This window comes from Centroberyx gerrardi, chromosome 15 (genome assembly GCF_048128805.1).
Source record: "Centroberyx gerrardi isolate f3 chromosome 15, fCenGer3.hap1.cur.20231027, whole genome shotgun sequence".
In the NCBI taxonomy this organism is placed as follows: domain Eukaryota; kingdom Metazoa; phylum Chordata; class Actinopteri; order Beryciformes; family Berycidae; genus Centroberyx; species Centroberyx gerrardi.
This window is the reverse complement of record NC_136011.1, coordinates 20,817,167-20,837,114: the sequence shown is the minus strand read 5'-3', so window position 1 is coordinate 20,837,114 and position 19,948 is coordinate 20,817,167. Positions and strand designations below refer to the sequence as shown.

Below are 19,948 nucleotides of genomic sequence, written 5' to 3'. Positions count from 1 at the left end.
GTTGCTCCTGCTGACTGCACTCAACCCTTTCCTCTGACATTCAAGCGACTTGTCTCTGTAAGCACTTACCTGAGGTTATAGCTTAAGGGATAGTTACATCAGATTTTTATTGGTAATTGCTTTCTTAAAAGAGGAATGCCACCCATTTTAGACTTCACATATGTTATTCCTGTGAAAAATGTATCTGAGTTCTGAGATTAATCTCAGAATTCACTACCCTGCATTCACTACCCTGTAGTTTAAATATTGTGATTGTATTTTCTCATGTGTGCCAAGTGAAGTATAGAAGGTGCCTACTGTGTGTTGTGATATGGTATCTTAAGCTAGGATCTCTTTAGTTATGACAGGTATAATTTGTTTTAATAATAATGTTAAATAGTTTATTTTTCTAGAGCACATTTTATCATCAGTATACAAATTGTTTTGTTTAAAAATATTTTCAGTAATTTTTCTAGAGTTATACAAGTTGTAAGAATTACTAACTACTAAGTGGGGAAAAAACCATAATGACACAAAAATAAAAATAAATAAAAACGAAATGTATATATACATTAATATGTGGTGTAAATGTGTGCGACTATAAAGCTGATTGTCTCTTAAGTCTCCAGCTCCAGTCCTTTCCATGACTTAGCTGCATTCCTCTTATACTGCTCCAGCTCCTGAAACACAGAGACAGAAAGAGAGAACAAGAAAACAAAAACATTACACATCCTCTTCAGTAATGAAGTACAGTGCAAATATACATTATACTTCAGAAATACCACAAAATCATCATCATGATGGTAAATAATGTTTGATCTCCAAGAGATGACCTGAATAAAAGATGGTAATAAAAGGTGAGAAACATGTAAATGTAAATCTAGGGCACAGATAACAGTATATTTACAACACCTATAAAATTTATGATAAATCAAGGTGTAGGCTACATGCAGTTTACACTTTTCTAGGACTCCCAACATCAAATATTAATCCAGGCTTTTCTTCAGTGTATTGCAGGCCACCTGGACTATTTTGCTTCCCCAATTCTCTGGACTTTGGAAAGGGTTTGTCAGATGGAGAACCTTGATTTTACAAACATTTTGAAATCTCTTGTCAGATTTTAGCATTGCATTTAGTAATGATATTGTCATAATGATTCTGTCTGAGGGAAACCCTGCAATCAACTAGTTTTCTCTATTCTTGCCAAGGTATTAGCGTTCTTCTTTATATTGTCATACTTGGTCTGATATGCTATTGTAAGGTAAAATTATGTGACCTTATAGTTTAAATGTTTTGTGGGAGTGCAATACTAACTATATTTTTACTAACTCATACTTCAGTCAGATGGGTGGAATTGGAGAATATTATCTCTTTAAGTGAGCATTATACAGGACGCAATGATACTGTAAGTATCAAGAATATTAATTTAAAATCTTCCTTCACGTGCATTTAGGTCTTCACACACCTTATTCTCTATACTCTGATTGGAATAAACCTTTACCCCTTTGCTCCTATTGGTTATCCAGACCAGTTACATCATGTGCTGACCAATGGCAGAGCTAGGTGAGCAGCATCAGGTGAGAGTCAGCCAGTGTGTGATGTGTGTGTGTTATGGGCAAAAGGTAACTGCAGTTCAAGTGCCAGAGTGGCACCCAGACAGACAGACAGGAAGGAACACTGTTTGCCTCCTTCAAGGTCATGGCCATGGCCTACATTACAGCCCATTAATGAGAACATGACAGGAGCATTACTACATGGAGGCTACTGCAGGGACAAAGGTTACTATGGAACATTACACTCATTACAAGACAAGGCTGGAGCAGAGTAGACAAGAAAGTCTTCAACAGGAGATCCAGCTGTCTCTCTGAATTCTCATTTGATTCAAGCTGAGGTTTAACAGTGTGTGAACCACTCAGTGCTATAACTGCCGAACCGAATCACCGAACCCATGCAAGGTGCTTGTATCGTTACAACCAAAATGTTCCGTTTGGAAACAATATCTAAAACTCTGGGATATATGGTGTGTGGGCCTGTTTGGGTCATCATAGTCTTGATCACAATAACACGACAGATGTGGAGTTCAGAAGTGACCATGTATGAAATAAAATATAATAACTAAGAAGATGAATCAACTTCTTACTCCAAGGTTTATGGCTGAAATGTCCCATTATATCTGACCTCTTTTTCCATGGGCAAATTTGGTGAAGTGTCTCTTGAGTAACAAGTTGTCTACATGTTTTGTCCTGAATTTAGCACCTAGCACTTTTCTTCATTTCTCTTTCTTTCTTTATGATAACTTATTGATCCTCAAAAGGAGAAATTAATCTTTTTCCTTGCCCCCTTGCACAGGGAGGTCACAGGTAACTAAACCAGGCTTTCTGATGAATTCCCTATTGATTGCCCTGCCACTAATTAATCGCAATAGCATAATCTATCCAATGTCAGAATTCTAGGCGAATGGTTTTGTCATAGTATTTAAAATGATGCAGCCACAGAGTAACAGGACACAGGACACATCAATGATTGGATGGAGATGTTTTACCTGGTCTTTCTGGGCCCTCATGGCATCGATCTGAGGCTCGCTGTACTGTGGGTCCCTGGCTGGGTCCTTCAGCTCCCTGTGCTCACTGGTACTCTGCAGAGAAAAAGACAGACAGACAGACAGACAGACAGACAAGAGACAGAGAAGAGGGTGTTTACGTCTGAGCTGTTCATCTGTGTGAAGAGGCACATTTGCATGGAGTAAAATAGCATATTTCTAAGCGTATAAATGAGTGTCAACCAGTGTGTGAACTACCTCTGGGGGGAAGACAAGCTCATAGACTTTCTTCCAGAGGTCCTTTGGGTTTTTGGCATGCAGAGAACCAATGTCCACATTGGTAGTAGGAGGGGAACCTAGTAATAGGAGAATTCTGTTAAAAACATAATATCACACAATCCTGTATAGTGATTCATAGTTCAGTGCAGCTCAGTTTAGGTTCAGTTAAGCATTATACCATACATCTGAATCCCATAAGACTGCAACAAAGCTAGCAGTACTGACTTTGACCACAGAGCGGCGCTGTGCTCACCTATTTGGCTGAAGGAGTCGGAGCCTGCTGGGATGATTAGAGGCTTGGTGGAGTCACACGACACAGATTTCCTGATGGATCCAAACCACAAAACAAAACATTTGAAAACACAAATGAAACCAAGTCAATTTATCAGTGAACATCAGAAGATAGACAAAACCCCAAATTTAAACTCATTATTCAGTGTCATATTTAAACGCCAAAAACATATAGTGAATAGTGTGAAACATGGTGTAATAAGAATGTTGATATATTAGTCTATATAATATAATATCTTATGGTTCTACTATAGTATAATGAGTGTGAAATATAATAGTGAAATGTAGCAAAATAGTGGTATGGACACTCGTGTTTAGAACAAACTAAATACAGTGCCAGTCCCAATATTCCTATAGTGCCACCAATCCTTGGCGTACAGTATTGGGTAATCCTCCTCACCCTCTGTCCAGGCCGAAGGCCAGGTGGGAGAAGAAGCTCTTGGTTTTTAACATCAGGCTCTCCGACTTGATGCTGGTGAACTAATGAAAAGATTGAGGAGATGGACAGAAAGAAGAATGGAGGAAGAGAAGAGGAGCAGAGAATTTGTTGGAATGGATGGATTGAAAGGTTCATAAAATAAGAGAAAGGAAATAGAAGGAAAACAATGATTAAATGCATCAGAAAAGGTGCTCACTGTAGCATGTTGTGATGATGGATTGTGTATATGTTACATGTATAGAAAAGTGCACTTACTATGAGAGAGGCTGCATAGTAGTGGGCAACAAAGCGCAGTGTCTTACTAACCACCTTCCTCTTCTCAGAGTCAAACTCCTGCAACACAGAATGGAAAACTGTCACTCCATATGTAAAAGTGTTACGTAGTCTATGCCAGGATCCACTCTAAAAAGCACCAATCTTTTGACATTCTTGTGTTCCAATAATGTTTTAAGATTCGACGGTTTGAATGTTTTGAGTCTCAGTGAATTGGTGGGATGGTTTTGCCTCTCTATTTTCATTTCTATTCCTTATAAAAACCTGATACGTCATGCAAATCAGGAGTGTTTAAAATGGGTGTCACATTAGTGTCATAAAATGAGTCTGTTATTCAGCTACCGTGTGACCAATTCCACAGGTAATGTCTAGGTTGAAGAGTGTATTTTACCTGAAAGATGTCATATTTGCTGCCAATGAGGAGCAGAGGAACAGGGAAGGGACTGATCAGCTCTCTGTCCTGTTGATGGAGTCACAGTTAACTCAGGATACAGGCATTATCAGCATCATCTTACATCTGCACTGGATGAAAAATTCTTCACATATGTCATCTAAGATAAAGCCTTATACATCATATTTCACCCTTGTCCACCCTGTGAGATGTTAGCTATCGTTTGATGGAGATTTAGTGAACTACCCTCTTAATCTCAAAACGGCTGGTTTTCAGCTTGTGGGTTTAGTTTGTTAGCACTGGTCTTCATTTGTAATATATGAGCATTTTCTAAGAGCATGAAGTTTAAGGGTTCCTCCAGCAGTTCATACAATTAAAAACCTTTTCAAATATAGTGTATATGTGGCCTTGGACTGAACAAGAGATCCTGTTCATACAATGGCCACTGTGAAGAGCTGAGGTCTTACAGGATAGTCTTTAGGTAAGACACGTGCTGCTGGGTGGGCAGAGGCTTGTTGCTTGGCTCCAGCTTTGGCCTTCCCTGCTCGCTGTGCCTGGGAACAGGCCTTCTCCACCTGGGCTTGTGCCGCCTGCAGCAGCCTGTCCATGGTTCCCCACAGGGCATTGGGTTTAGACAAGTCCAGGACTAGGACGACTGACAGAGACCTGGGAACAGACAGGAATCACTTTATGCTGTAGTAGGATACAGAAATGTAAATCTTCATGCAGTATTTAAGCTCACGCAAACACATACACGTTTTCTTTTTGTCTTTTTTTCTCTTTCTCCCAAAATTTGACTTTTTTGACATGACTTAAACAGAGGCAATAATGCCAAAACAGTATTCAAAATGTAAAATTTTAAAACCAACAAACAACAGATGATACATTCAAACCACATTGATTTTGGAGATAAGCGTATAAGTATTTGAACTGAAAACATGTAATATCCAATAGTTATAGATTATCATCCATATTTATATAAATTCCAAAAATCAAGAATATGAAATCATGCAAAACATTCAAAAGCCAGTAAGGACACATCAGACATTACTCTCTCGTTCTCACTTACTAAAACATAATGTCATATTGATCAAAACCAGGGAGTGAGAGAATCCTAATATAAAACAGCAGTATACAGAACTTAAGAGTATGAGTTGGTGACCTACCTGGTGTTGAGAGCAGTGATGGGGATCTGGACCAGGTCTGACAAGGAGGTGCCTCCACCCAGCTCCCACAGGTGGGCTATGTCTTTGGGCTGGAGGAAGAGACCACCAGGCGATCAGTTTTATCACACTGCTTATTACAAGCTACACATTTATGTACAATCGTGCTGCTACAGAGGAACAGAAGAACACCAGTATATCATATCACATGATCATACCAGCTCCCACAGTAAGCTAGTACTTTGGATTGGAGGATTGGGGACCATGATGATTGAATTTCCTGCGTTTTGCAGTGTTAATATCTATGATGAAGTCTCTGTTCCAATTTCATACTGAGCCATTTCACAGAAATAATCAGTCTCCAGGAGGAAGAGGACTTCCCCCAGCACTTTCTGAGCTGTCCTTACTGTGTTGTGTCCTCGAGCCCGTCTGCCAAAAGTGTACTCCAGAGCTAGGGTCGGCTTGGAGGGTTCATCTCTGGAGGGAAACAAACAGTATTATAATTTATTACTGCCGCGTTTTCATGAAATTGAGCCTACCTTTAACATGCCATATATACAGGATGGAGAGATTGAGTAGTAGGTTAGATTTCATTGGAGGCTAGGTTTGGAGTTAGAGTTAGGCTTGTATGCAGCAAGGTGGTGTAAGTCTCTGTTTGGAGGCCAAGGTTGTGTTATTTAATCTTGGATGAAAGCATTGTAGTGATTGGATGCAAGATCAGATACCCCAGAGGCAGATGAGAGGATAAAAACTGATGTGGATGGAGTACAATAGTAGATTTCCCATTCTGCACACACCCACCTGTCAAGGCATCTGAGGAGAATGGAAGTTTTACCCTGAAAAAGAGGAGAAAAAAGTGTGCTTCCATTAGAGAGCAAAAAAATATACGAACTAAGTCGCTGATAATGGCTGGTACTGTGGTAAACATACCCCAGCCTTGCTCCCCATCAGAAACACGGTCCTCTCGCTAACCGTTTCTCCTCCGTCCTCCTCTCCACCTCCGCTGTCCCGACTCTGAACCTCTGCTGCTGCCAGCTCCCATAGCGTGTCAGAGCTGAGAAATACAAGTCAAAAGCGACACATTGTCTGAAAAAATATGTTGTTGCTATCGTGATATAGTAAATCTTCTGAAAATAAACCTAGACGGCATTTCTTACTTTATTTTTGGCATCTCATTTGATATTTCACTGACGCTGTCACTGTTGACTAGCTAACTGGCTAGCTAGCTAGCTGTGAAAACAACCAAAATAAACGTTGCCAAAGTAACGTCGCTTTTTGATGATGTACTAATATTGCTGCTGCAAGAGGATTGTGGGAAATGTAGTGCACTGATATAGTCTGCGTCTTAGGTCTTGATCTGTTGTACGTGTTATATTGCGTGGGAAAATTAACAGTGAGAAAAACCATAAGAGTTCACTGTTGTGAAGTTGATTCATATTGAATAATGGATATTTGTGTTGCTGAAATAAATAAATACATAAATAAATGGTGGGGAACAACATCAATAACCAGTAAATAACATACTAGCAGGGAACTCTAAGATTCCCAAAAAGATCTCTGGTAAAGAAAATATAAACATCTGTTTTCGTTATTTATTTTGTATTTCTTCTTAAATATTGTACAAGGGAATAGTAGACAAAGCAGGTCCAAAATAAATGAAGAAAAAAAAAATCATATCACATTAAACATTAAAACACTGTACATGAAATTATGACTCCCAGTCCACGACACAAAACTCAAATCAGAACAGCTGAGATCCAGAGTGAATCATATACAGGAATTTCTGCAAGTAGGGACGACTTTTTTTTTTGTTCTTTCTTGATGAACAAGTTTTTTCGGGGGGTGAATCCTTTAAATAGCAGATGGCTTAAGTAATGGCTGATGGTGAGGCTTTTTGATGCAAACATGTAGTCCATGGTGTCCTGGCTGTCATGATCTTTTCCTGGGCTGGTCACAATAGGGTACATTTTCGAGTAGAAGGCTGTCTCTGGGTCGAAGCACTGAAAGAGCAGAAAAATAAAGTACACATCATGGAGATGCACCACATATCTGTATCGTATCAAAGTGATGTTAAGATCCTTGTTTTTATCATGGTACCAAATAAAACAAACAAGGCAAGAGAGGAGAAAAATATCTACGCACAGAGCGTATCTTCTCCTACATGCTCCGCTTGTATGACAGCTTCTCGAAGAACAATTTCCACATCTGAGCCAATTTTGATCATCTGAAAACAGCAGAAGGGTAATGAATGATCCATAGATTCAATCTTGTGGATTTACAATGCTAGTGTGTTCTTGGCGATGTGATAAATGGATGCTGTACCTTGCGTACGTTTTCTTCTGACGTTTCATTTTTGTTTTTCCGGAACTCCTCATTGATCTTTAACCTTGCAGCTTAACAGGAGTAAAAACATATCAATTACGCATTTGATACTGGAGAGCATGCCATTACATATAGTACCTAACAGGGTTAGGGTCAATTCATGAATAAACTCATCAATTCCAATTCAACTGAGGAACTGGAATTTAAAAAAAACCTACAGGAAATACAATTGAAATTGAATTGAAATGTCAGGAAGTTGAATTTAATTCAATGAAATTCTGTGAAATTCCATGTTTTGTTTGTTTTTTCTTACCACATATCTGAGAGTACACATAGTGTTATATATTATCAATGAATATCATAAAATGTTAAAGGACTGAGTGGTAAACATCATTCACCGACTGAAATGTAGATGCAGGATAGATATTAGGCTACAAGCAATGCAATGACAGGTCAATGATGACAACAGCAGTCCTTTCTGTAACCAGCTGCACACAACTCACCTGTCAGCGCTCTGTTGTCATCTTTGAACACAGCCATCCTTGTTCTGTGCAGCGCTTTAAACACGCTCAGCACCTGGATATGATACAGACATCATTTCAGCATTCAGCAGTCTAAGCACTTTAGATTTCTATGACTTGAACTGAAGCAAGTGGGGAAACTAGGTAACTAGCAACTAGCTAAGTTAGCTAGCTCCGGGTTGTCCGTGTCATTTTACGTCCTGATGAATGCCAACAGTTACTTCTGTAACGATAACAGGTAAATTAACGAAAAAGAAGCTACCTAAAATAATGTAAGTGTTACGCAGCATGCAAAAATCTAAGTTTCCCATCCTCACCTTCAAACGAGTCCCCATCTTGACTTCTGATGCTCACTTCCGGCTTTGAGGAAGTGAACGACCAATCAGTGTAGACTTTTAAAAAGGCGTACAGTTCTAGCCAATGAGCTTTCACCATAATATTACAGCTCCAAAAGCGTGGTGACAGCCCGGAGTCTGTCTGCGCCAACATGGCTGATGAAACAGCGAAAGCGCAGGCTGCCCAGCCGGGCGGAGATACAATTTTCGGGAAAATCATACGCAAGGAGATTCCAGTAGAACTATTATATGAGGATGATCAGGTATGCATTCAGTATTTTGATTTTTAAACACGTCTGGCTGCAAGAAAGTTAGATATTGTCCTTGCTACAGCTCCTTGCATACGACGTTAGCTCCTTGCTAGCTGTGCAGGGGAAGTCTGCAGCTTCTGCTTTGTGATATAGCAAAGCTTGCGCCCAGTTGGCAGAAATTGGTTGTCTTTTAAGTTAAATAAACGATTGCAGGGCATTTAACAAAATTTGCTAGTTTCCTATCTAGGGATGAGATGTTGTTCTGCATTTATTATTTAGCCATTTCTCTTGTCAAATTTGCTGCCACTTGGAATCTAAGACAGTCAGTTGGCTTGCTACCAATAACGGGGCCTATTATTTACCATGTAGATTCCCTGCTGCCCTAGCAATTGCTTTTAATTATAGTAGATCTACAACTCAGTGGGCTACTACCCAGAGTGTATGCATTCATGGGTTATTCCTATGGTGTGGATGATGCAATCAGTATTTCAGCTCATCCAGACTTGAACCTGTCATGTCATCATTATGTTAGACCTGGAGCTGTTCCATAGAGAATACATTTGGAAAGATGGTTAAAAGTGACTTCTTCTTTTCTGGGGAAAATGTAATGAGCCTGTGTAATATAATGTGGTAGAGATTGCTGTGGCTATTTTACTATTTTTGTTCACCACAACAGTTTGTAGGAAAGTGAATAAAAGTGACTTGTACAATAGCTGTGGCTGCCATGTTGGCTTTCTACAATGCATTGACACTAGTGTGGCACCTTCAAGACATCAAACGCAACATGTTTCTGAGTTTATGATTCATAAAAGTTCACTGCCACTGATGAGTATTGACTTGTTTGTTTTGCTGGCACAAAAGTTGCAATGATCAGCACTGCTCCTGTGTCAGTAAAGTCAATGCACCTCCGTACAGACTGTTGTGGTAAGCGATACAAAAACACAAACCAGCAACAGTCCGCACAGACTAATCCTGATTTGGTGTTTTTTGCATTTCAGTGCATAGTTTTCCCTGATATTGCTCCTCAAGCCCCTACTCACTTCCTTGTGGTCCCCAAAAAGCCAATTGTGCAGCTGTCCAAAGCTGAGGAAAGCGATGCTGCAGTAAGTATGACGTCTTCTCATAATGTAACTCCAGGCTGGCCACTCCCCGCCTGCTGAAGTCATGGCAGTCTGCACTGTCCTGCTCAGACGTGATGCTGCTGATACCAATACCTTTCACTAATCAATTACTTGTAATAGCTGACTGGTGTCAGGCTGGATGGAAATCGGGCACACAATGCAAAGCTTTTATCGTAGACTGTAAAAATAAGGCGTAATCCAAAGTTCAATGATTTATGTAAGAGACTTTCTGTCAGTGACCAGTAGGTGGAACTCTGTACAGCCAACTTGAAGTTTGTCCAAACAACCCACTGTTATCCCATATGACTCAATGCAATTTGTGCAATTTCTTTGTCCTTAAGCCTGCATGAATTTCTGTGTTTTATTTCTGGGTCCAAAGCAGATGTATTTTCAGTTGAGTTTCATTCATGTATTGTCTCTGTCTCTTAGTTGTTGGGTCACTTGATGATCGTTGCAAAGAAGTGTGCTGACAAGATGGGCCTGTCCAAAGGCTACAGGGTCGTCGTCAACGACGGGCCGGAGGGCGGCCAGTCGGTCTACCACGTCCACATCCACGTCCTGGGGGGCCGGCAGATGGGCTGGCCCCCCGGCTAACCAGCCGTCCGCTCCACACACAGACCATCAAGCCATCATCCTTCACGTCTGTCCTGTGTACCATTTCATTGCGACTATTTTGACCGTCAGTGTGTCATGTAAAGCGAAACCGTCAGACAAAACTTGGAAATTTCTCAGTGGTAATTAAATGCACTTCACAACTATGTGAGTGGTGTTTTTCTTTTCTTTGATTTCCTCCAGCCAGGGAGTTTTTGTTTTACTCCAGGCAGGCTGCAGAATTTCAATGCATTTTTAATACAAAGACAATTTAAATGTGTTCTGTATTGTTAGTAGTGCTGGGATTGCAAGTACAGCAGCTCCCTTTCCCTTACTGCTTGATGTAAGCAAAAGAGCAAAGAGAGAATTTGCCTAAGGAGAATAATAATTATAACCCACCTGAAGATGAGGATTCTTGGGTCTGTGTATGCAGTCCATAATCATATACCAACCAAACCTGTTGGTATAGTTCTTACATAGTTAACATAGTGTTTGATGGGAGGTGTCATGTTGGAAATCTCAATGACATACACTTGCTTTTATTTTGCACATTCCTACATGCAGTAATTAATATTTTCATACGTAATACATACAGTTTCATCTTATGACCAACTCTAGAATAAAGGATAACCATGTGCTGGGAATGTGCAGTGTGAAAAACACTAAAGGCATTTTCAGACGATATCAAATGTGAAAGATGGTGTCAGACTGTTGAAGTGGATTTTTATATACCTCTGGTTTATGTAAAGTGCCTTTGAGTATCATGAAAAGTGCTGTAGAAAAGTATTATTATTAATTTGGCTGCAGCAGGTTTCCTATGCTGGTATCCCACTGGAGCTGCTGCATGTTTAGAAGGGCCTGAGTTAACAAGGCAGGCGGGGCCCTTCAGGTTCTAAAAAATGTAAAATATCTGGTGCATGTGCTTATCAGTACGCTGAACTTTTTGTTAACTTTGTTGAACTTGTCCAACAACTCAGGAAAAAAAAGCTATTGGGCTCATCGGCTGTGACTACTGCCATCTACTGGCCCAGCCAAAGAAGAAAAAAGAGCTCTGATACTTCAAACTTATTCAACATACGTATACTGTATGTTGTCTCTAACAGCCAGTTGGGTCAGTGTTTCTCAGCTTCAGGGCTTGAGGCCTGTTATGTTCTCTGGGAAGTTACTGAGTGCTTTGTATAGGCCAATTATCTAGTATAGAAATGAATGAGTTTTAATATAAACAGATGTTTGCTCTATTCTAAGCTTTCCCTTAAGGAGGAAATATCAGAAAGACATCTATTTGCCATCCCCAAGATGAAAAAGTCTGAGATAAAAGGAGAGACGTGTATACAGAATCCAGATCAGCACCCTGAAGACAGTCTGGATCAGCTGAGTTCTATTAAAAATGACTGAATACATTTTGTACACTGTCAAGTATGGCAGCGTGTAGCATTTGTTTGATGCAGCAGTTATAGTTATGCCCCTAGGTTCTTAATCATGGCTACATTTTTACTTTGTTTGCAATAGTCTAGTTCATTTTTTTCAATGTGAAATGGATCAGAATCAAGATCACACAAATAATAGGACTAAACCGCTTGATACTGTCCAATAATCTGTCTGACACACAGCAGTTATGGCAGTTATGGCAATGGGAAGTTTAATGTCATGTTTCTGAAACAAGCCATAATCTGTTTTGATTAGGTTTTGTCCCTTCAGCATACAATGTCTGTGCTTGTCAATTCAATATCCTGCTGCATTCAAAAATCAGGTCTACTTTATTTGCTCAAGATTTAGCAAACGTCAACCCTAATAAGGAATTCTCCTACTGTATGTTGTTCCTAGTATAAGACACTTTTGTAATTCGATTGCCCCTGCCCAGAGTTGGTACAGTTGGGGTAAATGTGGCTCCATATGTCTCTAAAAGTAGTGGTGACTGTGTGTGCCTGTGTACATGCAAAAGATCTATCTGCTTTATTTAATTTTAGAAAGCGGAATCCAATAGAAATTGTCATCTGAAGCTAATCTAATATGTGTTGAGGCCCAGTCCAATGAAAACAGCAAAACATCTGAATGGCTCTGTTTTATTAACAATAAGTAACAAATGCAGATAGTTGAACAAATATAAAATACATGAAACATCCACAAAATATTAAACAAAAAAATAAATAAAACGGTGTTTTTTTTTTACAAAAATGACAAGAAAACAAAAAAGAACACTGATCAGATGACACGTGTAAAACAACTTTAAAATAAACGTGTACCGAGCATTCGCAATCCCCCGTTTTCTTCTTCAATAAAACAGGGGGAAAAAAAACAAGTAGCATGATTAGAGGCTTTGTTTATGGAGACAGAATAGTTCCAGAGACAAGGCAGTCAGTTTTGATATCAGACAAGGTGATATCATTCTTTGTCAAACCACTTGACGTTTGACTCGGCCTTTCACCGCTTTTTCACTACTTTTCAATGAGAAAACGACACCACAATCTGATGTGCAAAATGAGAGAAATTAAAGTTTAGACAACTACATGTTTTTCTTATTTTTAATCAATGCCATTCTATAGTTAAACCTGGCACTTCGAGGCATCGAAACATTGTACAGTACAGTATAGAGAGGAGGAAAGGAACATGTATTCTGGTACCTAAATTCACTATTGCAAGAGTATCTAAGTACTAATACACTGTCTTTAAGTCATCTTACTCTAGAACACAGACTATAAGCTGAAGAGAGATTCAGAAAATGGTTAGTCCCCATAAAGTAACTAGAAAAGCAGCAAAGTCAATGAGGAAGTGTGTATCTATACTGTCTGTAATTTTACAGTATCAGTATGAAACTTTCCTCTTGGTGGAAACGGAACAACGCACCTATGTACACTGATTTAAAGCCGTATTACAAGCATAATTGTTATAATAGGTCTGTGGGTTGGGATCCTTATCCTCAAGGACATGTGATCACACATATTAAGTGATGTTGACGCATTTTAAATCTGAACCACAAAGGCTTCCTTGTAAGTTGCCTCTGTTTGTTCAGACAGACATTTGTGAAACAGGAATTCCAGCAGCTTTCTCAGGCTCAGGTTTTGTGTGTAGTGGAGCTCCGACTGGTAATCATATTATTATGAACGACTGATAGATCTTCCAATATGACACTGAGGAAAGATTCATTGTGAGTTAATGCATTAGAGGTCTACAGTATCTACAATACAATATCTAAATATTAGAAAAGATTCTGTTGAAATGTTTTTTTTATTTTGTTTCACCATTGCTAGTTTAAAAAGATGTCACATCAGCTGTGACAGGAAAAAGTAGAAAAAAGCCAATTGGAAATCATAGGACACTTGAGTGATGTACTGTGGGTCGAGGCTAAGGGCACTGATTCTCAAAGTACTGTAAGCCACATAGGCCAAAAAGGGTTGACAGCAATAATAAAACAAGTGTTTCATAATAGTAAATCAACATTTGAATCTTTGATCTGTCTACGGAAAACTGGTCTGGAACATTTAGAGAAATATGTGAGGAAGGAACACTGATCTGCAACAAAAACAAAGATGAACTGCCATATTCGAAATTCAAATGCTTGAGCTTTTGCACAACTACAGATGCATTTCATTCGGGGTAAAAGTTGGCTCTACTGTTTAAAAATGACAACAACAACAAATGTTTGTATGCTACTTGTTAGCTTTGGTAGATGATATTTTGAATTGCGTTCGAAAATGATCATTGGTTTCCTGAAGGCCGTTACTATTTAGCCAAATGGCGATTACCATTCCATATTAGTAAGATCAACACGGACACCAGCTTCCAGAAAGAAAACCCTGAACTCTGTCCTGTACATGCTACTGGAGTGACAAACAGTGTTAAACACTTCCTCCAGATACCAGGAGAGAAAAGAAGGGAAGGAAAGAGTAAAGCAATGGGTGAAAGGAAAGGAAAGGTAGGTGAGGAGAGAGATGGGGAGGCACTCTAGAAATCCATTTCAACAGTCTGTTTGTCTGAGAGATGGATCAGTGGACGGACAGTGGCCAGACCCCAGGTTAAAATGTGTTAATATAATGAGCTTGATTTGTGATATAATTATAACTCTGTGGTTCCAACATAACCACTGTTTCAGGTATATAGTATGTCTGTTTATGAATGTGTTTGGCTTGTCAGGGTGGGTACTTATTAAGGCGGCTAAAAGATTCTTTCTGCTGAAGAGGATAATAAAATATTGCAGTGTACTGTACTGTATTTCATAGTATAGTGTAAATAGAGCATCTTTTGCATTTATTGTACAGTGAGTTCTGTTCTTCGCTGACAGAAAGCATAAGTCATGTTAAATGAGAAGTTGTCTTGTATATTGTTTGAGTGCTGTTATTGAGGGTATGAGGGGATACACTGCTACTATCAAGGATGTGCTTTAAGGCATGTCCTTTGTGTAGGTAGGGTCCAGACACATGGAGAAGGCAAGAGGAGAAAGCTGGAGGAGAGTGGAGACTGTACAACCACAGACATTTGTCCGTTGATAGAGTAGCCAGGTAGCCTGCCTGTATCCGCTCAACTCCACCAGTCCACAGACTCCGCTTTGCCAGGGAGTCAAGTTGGCCAGTGAGCACAAACAGTTTACAGTTAAGCTACTCATATAACTGTATCCAGTCTGTTTCCATTCAGGGTTATAACCATGATCCATCACTTGGGGTTTATGGCCTCTCAGCTACTACTGAAGTTTCTGTCCATCAAGGGATCCGACCATGTGTCCATTAAGATCTGTGTCACCCCAGTTTCTGCAGGAGTTCCTCCGTTTAGTCAGACTTGAAGAGGGTCAGTTGAAGCAGTTCATTGCAGGCCAGGTCCAGCGCTTTCTCTAAATAAAGTTGATATCATACTAATAATCTCATCGCCTTGTGAAGTGAGGAGAATGGCCACTGTTCTGTCAGTGAGGTTGGTTACATATTTCTACTCTTGTCCCCTTGTTGTGAACACTGATCACCAGCCACCTTACTCTCCGATCCAGACTAACGTTTATTCACATAACATTGATTTCAGGGGCAACGTCTTTCGTTTCTGTTCACTTCTGTGCAATGGCCTCCTCTCCACTCGGCCGCATGCGGTTGAAAGGCAGTCCTCCTACTCCCGTTACGCCCAGACCCACGTCCAGGTTTCGTGCGGTGTCCTCTGGGTTGGCAGAGGCGGCCTGGCTCCTGGTGGTGGCTGCTGGTCCCCCGGGCCCAGGAAGGATCTCCGGGAGGGATACCTGGGAGGGTGGGGGCTGGGACCCAGGGCTGGTGGTTGTTTTGGTGGTCTGGGGCCTGGTAGGGGTGGTGGGGCTGGTCAGGCCGAGGCTGGTCAAGGCGTCCAGAGTCCCGTCTGGATCGACCATCACATTGATCACTGTGGAAGTGAGAGGAGAGGGTGAGTGAAATGGAGGTGGTGAGGTGTGTGTACATGTAGAAGGAGGGGGGGGACTTTTGTTTGTTTGTGTCAAGCCCATGGTATACTTGCTGCGGAAATTAATTTCGGCAGGTTCGTACGGACAAAAAGACATGTTTATGAAAAAAATAAAGTGCTGCAATGGCTTTGGACTCCCAAACTAGTCGAATTCTTTGCACATGGGCACCTACTGTGTGACCGCCTGCAATTAGTCTGAAATAACACATGAATGGATGTGTTGCCTTGTGGAAAAGCGTCTCAATTTTTCTTTTTCTGGTTCATTGCCTTTGTTTATGCTACATTTCTGTGATAAAATCTCATGTTCAGCTCTTTCAAAATAAATTGTTTCGAGGCTCGGCTTGCTGAGCCTGTTAGAGGATATCTGCACCTTTATGATAAAACGGCTTCTAAATCCTCATCTTCCCTCAGCAGCCTTTGTCGCTCTTTCACCACAGCTGTTGTTGTTGTTGTTGTTCTCTTGTTACGGTTACCTCTTTCATCTTCGTGCGGCCCCACTGCCGTGGAGTGTAAATGAACTAAATCCAAATTAATACGAAGCAGCAGCGAGTATACACACAATTTTATATGCATCGCCGTGTTTGACTGTTTCTATTTCAAGTATGTTCAACTTGTTAGTATATCGCTGCCTTAAAAGTATGGGTGTGTGTGGGCCCTCGGTGTGCGTGTCTATGAAAATTATGTGTGTTCATGTACATCATGCATCCATGTTTCCTCGACTTTACCTTGGAGCTGCTTCTCAACTCTCTTCAGCTCAAGCAGAATTGAAGAGATCTCCTGCAGAAAGGAGAAAGGAAAACAAGAAAACTATTAGCTCCCAATAACATTTTGCTGTCTTAATTACTTTTCTTGTCATTAAGTACTGATCAGATACAAAGGGTTCCTTACCTTGTTGGAGGTTTTCAGGAGTGGTATGTCGCTCTCAGATCTCAGTTTGTTCTCAATCTCATCCCAGTTCCTGTCCTTATCCTTGAACAATATCCTGGAGTAAAATAAGATACACCAAGACACATACTCAATCACAATGGCTTCAGTTATACAAAAAACAAGGACACAGTGAGGAATAATGGCAATATAGGAGCTCAGTAATTACCTGATTTTTCCTGCTGTTTTGTCGACAGAGTGTCTGATCTTGGAGGACAGCTGAGAAACTGAAGTGAGCAGCAGGCTGTCCAACACCGCCTGAATGGACGGAGGACAACAACTATAAAGACACGTACTAAAAAGAAATCTTAAAAAAGAAGACTTTCATTTCCATTTGAAAAACCATTTGAAAAAAACTGACAACTTCTCTTATAAAATAGTAGAGGCATAAACCATTGTGGGATTAAATTACTGAATAAATGAACTGATTTAAGAGCAAACTGTTATTTTGGAGTTGTATTTAATTCAGATAACCCTTCCAATGTAATATACTGAATGAATTTAATCTTTGTGTGACAAATAAACTCTTTGGCGTTGACGGCATCTTTTCTTTGTTGTTGCCTGTTCATTGTTTACTTCCTTGCTTCTCCATCGTTCTCTCTAGCTTCTGTTGTTCACCTCCTCCTTGTTCACCTCCTCCTCCTCCTTCCTCCTCACCTCCTCTCGGTTCCAGGTGCGTCTCCTCAGAGCTCGGGGCTCCAGACTGTCAGGAGCGCGGGGGCGGAGCTCCACCGGCCGCCCGTTGATCTCTGGCGCCTTACTGGTCGAAATCACAGGAGGGATCTTCCTGAAGTTGAGGCTCTCGTCAAACACCCGATCCACCAGCTGGGCAAAGAGAGAGGCAGAGATGTAGAAGAGAGAGAAATTAAGAGGTAGATTAAATTCAAAAAGATTTGTGAGAAATTAAGGAGTTAGGAACTCTGAGTGAGAGCAAGCTAAGCGGTATTAAAGCTTTAAATGCTTGCCAGCCAAAAGAATTCTAGGTGTGCAATCCTCTTCCTCTCATGGCAAAATAAAGAATGAAAGAAGAAAGGAATGAAAGTAGAGAGGAGAAGGGAAAGAATGAATACCTCTCACAGCAGATGAAGGCTCCAAAGCAGCAGAGAGGCAAAGTTAGCCATCTTTATCAGAGCAACAGAAGAGGGGTGGCGGAGGCGCAATGGAAGCAAACGAAACAAGGCAGTGATAGGAGAAGAAGAAAAACGGGCACCTTTCTCATGCTGTCCTGTATGTCCGGCTGCGTGGGACGTGCAGGGCCTACCTCTTCCCGGGTGTCGATGGCTGATCCCGGGGTGGTGGCGGCGGTGCTGACGGTGGTGCTGGGCGCCGTGCCGGAGGAGCTGACCGAGTCGATCTCACCGGCCACGTCGTGGATCTCACGAGCCAGGATGGCCAAGTCCTTAGCCAGGTCCTGGCTGATCCTGCGCACACAGGGGAATAACCTGTTAACCAGCAGACGGGGTTCTTTAGGACTCAGGACAGATACACACATGTATACATGCAACCTGCACAAATATACACAATAACCTGTAATCATTTTCACAGGAAAATAACTAAACCTGAACAAATATACTGCATAAACTCCAAAGATACAAACAACGAGAGTGTGCTAAAAATCATAATAACATTTTGTGATACTTATTATTATTGTTAAGTTATAAGCATTTCAGAAAGATATACACTGAATGTCAACTCTAAACAATTTCTAGTAGTAAAATTACCAATTTTAAACTGTAAACCAATTTTAGTGATAAATAAGCGTAAATACATGTTCAACTTTGCTAGGACAACTTGCAATGTATATCTTACAATATATATCTACTACATGATAACATATTAGTGATCATGAACACTTATATATACTAATAAGGGTAACAAACCTTTGGTTATCTGCATAGGCAGAATGGGTTGTTGGCTCATGAAAGATGAAATACCAATTACTAAGTGGTTCCCAAATACAATATAGGCCTACTTAATCAAGTTTACATCAATTAATAGATCAGTCTAGATCAATACCTGGCAATCTCCTCGCTGTGTGCCGTCCAGTCCTTGATGTACTCCTCCTGCTCTTTCATGCGGTGTTTCATGCCCACGCCGCCTGGAGCCGTCACCATGCCGGAGCCCGGGCTGCCGCTCGTACCGGTGGAGCCCATCCTCGAGCCGCGGTGCAGGACCGGGTGGTGGGGCCGCAGGTGGGGGCGTCCTCCGTGCTTCGGGGAGTTGCGGTTGGAGCCGAACTCTTCCTCTGAGGTGGAGCCGTACTCCGGGGGCAGACGCCTCCACCTGCTGCTACTGGAGACTGAGGAGGCAATGAAAGAAGAATGCATTCGTTTAGTAGATAGTATATTATTCCATTTCAACATGCGTTATTCATGAAGTTATTAATGAGCATGTGATGAGAGACCTTGTTACTGAGGCAGCCCCTGGCCTATCCTGGTCTGACCTGAAGTGGTATTATTATAAGTATGATTAAAAGACCGCTCGACTACGCTGTATTTTGAGGCAATAGACCATAGAGTAGGAAACCTTTTTGCGATATACATGTTACAACAAAAAGGTTTTGATGAAATGTTATATTCAAATATTCATTCTGCCATGTGTATTCTTCCTCTTAGACTGAAAGAAGAAATGAGGGCTATATGAGAAAACATTGATGAGGCAAAGCAGTTAAATTGTTTTTAACATTAGTTTGTAATGTTTTTGTTTATGCACAGCTACAGGGATATTTTAGAGATGATAAAACCACATTGAACACAATAGAGACAGCAACAAAAAATGTAGCTTGTTAATAAACCGGCACCTAAAAGCACCCCGCCCATGGCAGCCAACCCAAGTGTCCAACAAGGTGCGGAAAACCTTGATGCACCCAAGATATGTTAAGCTGCTTCACAATGTTCACACACCAGCTGCATGAATGTAGCCTGCACCATGATGAGACAACACCATGCTCTCGATCTCTCATGAGTGAAATGGGACACAATAGATAGTTTATGAGGTAGTAGCAACGCCACGTGTCTTGAATAAATATCTCCACAAGGTGGAGCACCTTTCCAAAAACATTTTCTCATGGGTTTTGCAGTCAACACCAAATTGTTTGAGCTCAAATATCGTAAAATGTCTGAA

The 19,948-nt window shown here is 40.7% G+C and overlaps 4 protein-coding genes across 4 annotated transcripts in view; 1 reads left to right on the top strand and 3 right to left on the bottom strand.

Moving 5' to 3' along the window:
• Positions 1 to 276: 276 nt before the first annotated feature.
• On the bottom strand, positions 277 to 6,587 carry dync2li1 (dynein, cytoplasmic 2, light intermediate chain 1). Its single transcript, XM_071905074.2, has 13 exons — positions 6,512 to 6,587; positions 6,285 to 6,408; positions 6,156 to 6,190; positions 5,762 to 5,831; positions 5,358 to 5,446; positions 4,659 to 4,857; positions 4,192 to 4,260; positions 3,783 to 3,860; positions 3,489 to 3,568; positions 3,051 to 3,121; positions 2,777 to 2,874; positions 2,522 to 2,614; positions 277 to 659 (listed from the first exon to the last, which is right to left on the bottom strand). Exons 1-13 carry the CDS (start codon positions 6,523 to 6,525, stop codon positions 597 to 599), a joined length of 1,083 nt encoding a protein of 360 aa, XP_071761175.1. The 5' UTR covers positions 6,526 to 6,587; the 3' UTR covers positions 277 to 596.
• A 341-nt stretch (positions 6,588 to 6,928) lies between these two features.
• lyrm7 (LYR motif containing 7) lies at positions 6,929 to 8,566 on the bottom strand. Its single transcript, XM_071905077.2, has 5 exons — positions 8,515 to 8,566; positions 8,180 to 8,252; positions 7,677 to 7,747; positions 7,497 to 7,578; positions 6,929 to 7,354 (listed from the first exon to the last, which is right to left on the bottom strand). The coding sequence occupies exons 1-5, from the start codon at positions 8,530 to 8,532 to the stop codon at positions 7,284 to 7,286; spliced, it is 315 nt and encodes a 104-aa protein (XP_071761178.1). The 5' UTR covers positions 8,533 to 8,566; the 3' UTR covers positions 6,929 to 7,283.
• Positions 8,567 to 8,663: 97 nt separating this feature from the next.
• Positions 8,664 to 10,662, top strand: hint1 (histidine triad nucleotide binding protein 1). Its single transcript, XM_071905076.2, has 3 exons — positions 8,664 to 8,795; positions 9,782 to 9,886; positions 10,334 to 10,662. The coding sequence occupies exons 1-3, from the start codon at positions 8,685 to 8,687 to the stop codon at positions 10,496 to 10,498; spliced, it is 381 nt and encodes a 126-aa protein (XP_071761177.1). The 5' UTR covers positions 8,664 to 8,684; the 3' UTR covers positions 10,499 to 10,662.
• A 1,893-nt stretch (positions 10,663 to 12,555) lies between these two features.
• Positions 12,556 to 19,948, bottom strand: part of cep170aa (centrosomal protein 170Aa) — a 38,667-nt gene continuing 31,274 nt past the window's right edge. The window contains exons 16-22 of the mRNA XM_078288749.1: positions 18,842 to 19,124; positions 18,036 to 18,267; positions 17,483 to 17,650; positions 16,995 to 17,083; positions 16,790 to 16,883; positions 16,627 to 16,678; positions 12,556 to 15,844 (exon numbers count right to left, since the gene is read on the bottom strand). Coding sequence (XP_078144875.1) covers positions 15,522 to 15,844; positions 16,627 to 16,678; positions 16,790 to 16,883; positions 16,995 to 17,083; positions 17,483 to 17,650; positions 18,036 to 18,267; positions 18,842 to 19,124 — 1,241 coding nt within the window. The 3' untranslated portion in view covers positions 12,556 to 15,521. The remainder of the gene's footprint in view (positions 15,845 to 16,626; positions 16,679 to 16,789; positions 16,884 to 16,994; positions 17,084 to 17,482; positions 17,651 to 18,035; positions 18,268 to 18,841; positions 19,125 to 19,948) is intronic.